The 4,740-nt window shown below is 60.4% G+C and overlaps 1 protein-coding gene across 1 annotated transcript in view; it reads right to left on the minus strand.

Moving 5' to 3' along the window:
• The window catches only part of LOC105509271, a 14,478-nt gene extending 10,065 nt beyond the window's left edge, over positions 1 to 4,413 (minus strand). The window contains exons 1-5 of the mRNA XM_011938445.1: positions 4,278 to 4,413; positions 4,027 to 4,176; positions 2,210 to 2,569; positions 1,747 to 1,880; positions 713 to 833 (exon numbers count right to left, since the gene is read on the minus strand). Of these exons, the coding sequence (XP_011793835.1) occupies positions 713 to 833; positions 1,747 to 1,880; positions 2,210 to 2,569; positions 4,027 to 4,176; positions 4,278 to 4,413 (901 nt within the window). The remainder of the gene's footprint in view (positions 1 to 712; positions 834 to 1,746; positions 1,881 to 2,209; positions 2,570 to 4,026; positions 4,177 to 4,277) is intronic.
• Positions 4,414 to 4,740: the final 327 nt, after the last annotated feature.

Consider the following 4,740-nt stretch of genomic DNA (forward strand, 5'->3'; position numbering starts at 1 on the left):
AGGCACCAGCCACCTCGCCCGGCTAGCTTTTTGTATTTTTTAGTAGAGACGGGGTTTCACCATGTTAGCCAGGATGGTCTCGAACTCCTGACTCGTGATCCACCCGTCTCGGCCTCCCAAAGTGCTGGGATTACAGGCTTGAGCCACCGCGCCTGGCAATCACTTCTGAGTTTTATGATTCAGCTTAACTTCCACCTCCTATAGGAAACTTTCCCTGACTTTCCCAGGCCAGGACCTTCTTCTTCAGTGCTCCCATAGCCCTCTGGCCCTCCCTCCACTACACTGGTCACACCAGAAGCTTCTGCCCCCTGCAGGACTGAGCGCTTCGCCTGCATGTCCCCATCACCTAGCACACAGTCAGTATTTGAGCAATGCGTGCAAAACAGACCGGAAGTGAGGGCACAGAGCTGGGGGTCTCAGAAGCTTCAGGAGGAGACTACCATTCTTTGAAAGGCCCAGGGACCACACACAAGCCGGGTTGGCCCTGCCTGGGGTCTCTGGGACAGGAGGACTCCCCATGGGGACAGGTCTCTGCACGTGGGCCAGGGGTCCCCTGACTCCTGCAAGAATTCCACCCCAGCAAGGCTTCCCTGCTTAGCCATCTCCAGGCTGGGTGGGGACCACGAGGCCAAGGACAGGGGCCCAGGGGAGATGGGGAAGGGGCCACCAGGTGAAGAGCACATCCCTCCCCCACAGTGGTCCCACCCCATACCCAGGCCCTCGGCCTCCTCGAAGGTCCCGCTCACGGTGTGGCAGGTGGAGCCGTTGCCGTGGCACACACCACAGCGATCCTCCATAGCACCGGAGTCAATCTCAAAGTCACAGCCCACGTTCTGCAACACACAAGGAGGGGAGGCTCCTGGTGCTGGCGGCCAGCGCTCTGTGGCCCCAGCCCCGGGGGCCAGCCAGGCTCAGGAGGAGAAAGCTGGGAGTGGGGGTCAGGAGGCCTCTCTCTGGTCCTGCCCCACCCCAGCTGTGCCTCTGACCCAGGTGAACTTCTCTACCTCCCTGAGCCTCAGTTTTCTCAGATGTGAGATGGGGAGACCCACCCCTCGCTTAAAGGCATGTCGTGAGCATCACATGAGACAAGAGAAGGAAAAAGTTCTGCAAAGGCCGCGGGCAGGCCGGGGATCTGATGCGCCATAGGCTCCTGACCAGCGCGTGCAGGGAATTTCAACGTCAGAGGCACTGGGGGTTGGCACCTCCCTGCTGGTCCTCCTCGGAGCCCAGGCCTTGATACCCCAGAGGCTTAGAGGGCAAGAAGCAGAGACAAGTAGGTGGCTGGGGACATAGGCAAAGAGGAGAGACCATCGTTGTTATTAAAAATAAGAATAGAAATTGTTACCAAATACTGAGCACTATTCTTCGGGGCTCAGAGCCCTTCATGTCACCTGGGCCACCTCATTTAACCCCTTCTGTCAGGGAGCAAACCACTGCCTGGGGTCAGCCAGCCAGCAAGAGGTCAAGTCACTGTCTGGGCTTTGGTTTCCTGGCTGGGGCGGTGCTGGTGCAGGCATCCAAGGTGATGCAGGGGGCGAGGACTGACTGGGAGGGGTCCCCAGTGCCAGGAGGCATAGTAGGGGCTTTGCCTTAGAGGTCATAGAGGGTAGGGGCTGGGAAGTCCAAAGGTAGATCATGAGGAGGGTGGCCTGAGGAGGACCAGGAGGGACCCAGGAGAGAGCCTGGGGCCCACCAGTGGGGCTAGGGGCAGCCAGTGCTGGGAGAGCCTCTTCTAACCAGGCACACCTTACAAATGCCGTTGATGCAGAGGTCACTGCTGGCCCGGACCCCGTAGCAGGGGGTGCCATCGACCACAGCGTCCCGCAGCTTCTCGGCAAAGTACTCATTTGAGGGCCGGCAGTGCAGCTCGCAGGGGTTCACTGGGGACCCAAGTAGAAGAGCCATCAGCAACAGCTGGGGCAGGAGTGTGGAGGCCACCAGGAAGAGGAAGACCCCTCTGTGACACACATCCGTAGCAGGCTAGAGGCTCCCAAGCAGCACCAACATGCTGGAGGCTCTGGCTGGGCTGGTAGCTATCTGCAAGGCTGCAGACTGGAGAGCTAGGGGTGAGCAGCAGCCCCAGAGGACATTGGGAGCAGCCCAGGCTTGTGGTGGAGACTGGGCCTCCTGCTTACATCACAAGGTAACCTTGGACACACACACCCCCAGCCCTCTGAGCCTCAGTGTCTCCATGGGAGGCAGCACTCACCATCATTGACCACGGGCACCCATGTGTGCAGTTGGCCCTCGTAGAGCATAACATCGAAGTGGCTGCACTGGATGTGGCGGAAGGAGGGGCGGCCAGCGGGGCAGGCCTGTAGGTTGCAGAGGCGGAAGCGCTTCCGCTCACCCACACAGTATTTGCCTTTGTATTTGGGCCCGTGGGGAGGACTGGGGTGCGCCCCAGTGAGGGACTGGTGAATACTACTACATGGCCACAGCCCAGAGCGAGCGGCTTCCTCCTGCACCCACACCCCGAGATCCCTGCTGCCCAGCTTTGTGCACGCTGCTCTCCTCCCTTGGGCTGCCCACCCTCTGGCCCAGACACACCCTCCCTGTTTGTAAGGACCTGCGAGGAGGTGGCAGTAGGAAGCCTGAGCTCTGCCCCCAACCTGATGTGTGATCGGGGGCAAGTCTTCAGCCACCCTCTGGTCCTCAGTTTCCTCCTGTATAAAGTGAGGTTGGGGCTGCCTCTGCAGAGAGCTGTTGAGAAGCTGGGACAAGCTGTAGGCATGACTGGCACTGGCTAGAGTCTCCGACCCATGACACCAGCATCCTAACGAGCCCTTGAGTCCTCAGCCTCCCTCCTGGTGGCAGTACCCCTAGCGCGGGTCTAAAGGAAGCGCCCAGGGCCCCAGCCAGCTGAGAGGTCTGACCGAGCACAGCTCCTGAAACCCTCTGCATCTAAGCCAGGGTCGCTGGCCCCCACCCAGCTCAGACCTGGAGGCCAGGAGGCAGGAGGGCCACAGGCCAGTCTTGGGTAAGCACAGGGTCCTGGGTGGGGCTGGCTGTGAACCCCATGCCTGCCCCGGGTGGCCTCTTGAAGTGAAGATTAGCCAAGTAGTGCCTCAGGTCTACAGTACCACTGGCCTCTGCGTCTCAGCAGATCTTCACACCCCACCGTTTAGACAGGGAAACAGAGGCCCAGAGAGGTGAAGTCACCTCACCTCAGGCCACCCCTTCAGTGCTGGCCCATCTTCCCAGCTGCCCCCAGTCTCATCTCAGACCCTTGTGCCTCTGAGGCCACCAAGCCTGTCCCGCTGAGTGCCCACTACAGACGAGCTGCAAAACTGAGGGCCTGGCCTGCATAAACTGCATTTGCCCCCAGCTACAACTTTACTGGATGGGCACTGCTGTCATATAGATGGGGAAATGGAGGCCCAGAGAAGGGGTGAACAGAGGATTCGAACCCAGAGCCATCTAAGGTCCAGGGCCCATGCTCTTTGCCACTGCTCTCTCCTGCCTCCTTCCAGCCAGCAGCTGCTTTGCCATGTGGCCTCTGATGAGTCTCTCCAGTCTCTGGGCCTCAGTGTCCCCCTCTCTGGAAAGGGGTCAGTAGTAGGGACCCTGTCAGCCCCCAGAACACTCCTTGAAAGTGACTCAAGGTGGCCTGGACATTCGGACTAACCATTATGAGGACACTTCTAAGAGCCAGGGGCTGGGACAGAGCCAAGCTCCTGCAATCAGCTGACTGCTTGGGTCCCTCTGTCCCATTGCCCAGGGCACTCTGGGCCCCACACTCACGTAGGCTGTGTGCACTGCCGCTCGGCGCTCTGTACGCCCATGCCACAGCTCCACGAGCAGATGGACCAGGCGCTCCAGCCAGACCAGCCACCATCCACGGCCTCGGGCCGGAAGCCCACGGGTACGCACTCCCCATTGAGACACCACTACTGTGACAGATGGAGGTAGAGCCACCCCACCCCCCAGCCTATCATTCATCCTCACCCTAGTGAGAACAAGGTGGGTGGGAAGGCTACAAAAGGCACAGAGGGGAAGGATGGAAGGTGAGAGAGACCCCCTCACAATCATCACAATCATCTGTGACCCAGGCCACAGGGAGGAGCTGAGCAGGGAGTAAAACAGCCCACGTGCTGACGTAGCTGAAGACACCCTGGGCAATCATGGAATCAAGCCCTGGCCCCAATGCCTCCGCTTTGCAGATGGGGCCTTGGGCTGCAGAGAGTGCGGGGCTCTGCTAGGAGCACAAGCAAGACTGTGAGCCGGGGCTGACCCCAGGGCCCGGTCACAGCAGGTCTGGCCTCTCTAACACCCACCGCCGGGACTGGGGACATCCTCTACCTTATTCTCCCCACACCGGGTGCCGTCCACAGCTGCACCCAGCTTGGAGTGACAGGTGGTCCCCACAGAGCACCAGAGTGTGTGGCAGACACTCTGCAAGGAGGAGGGCATGGGCCATACCCTTGCCCCCTCCCAGTGCCGTCACCCACCCTGCCCCCTCCCTGTCCCCAAGGGTCCCCTGGGCACCCCTCCACATGGCAGGGGCCCACAGACCCCCAGAGGTCCCTTCTTGTGTGTCTGCTCCCACTTTCCTCCCCAGACTGTGTACTCCTCAGAGCGGTCCCCAGCTGTCCCCACCTCTCCCGGCCCAGCCCCTCCTCTGGAAACACTCCCGTTAGAAGATCACTTCCGGCAATCTTCTCCGGGATAAATAGACCCTCCCCACTGGGGTCCCTTTTCCCTCTTATGAGCCAGCTCCAGAGAGGCTAAGGGACTTGC

The sequence above is a fragment of the Colobus angolensis genome, unplaced genomic scaffold, assembly GCF_000951035.1.
Source record: "Colobus angolensis palliatus isolate OR3802 unplaced genomic scaffold, Cang.pa_1.0 Scaffold172, whole genome shotgun sequence".
Taxonomy (NCBI): domain Eukaryota; kingdom Metazoa; phylum Chordata; class Mammalia; order Primates; family Cercopithecidae; genus Colobus; species Colobus angolensis.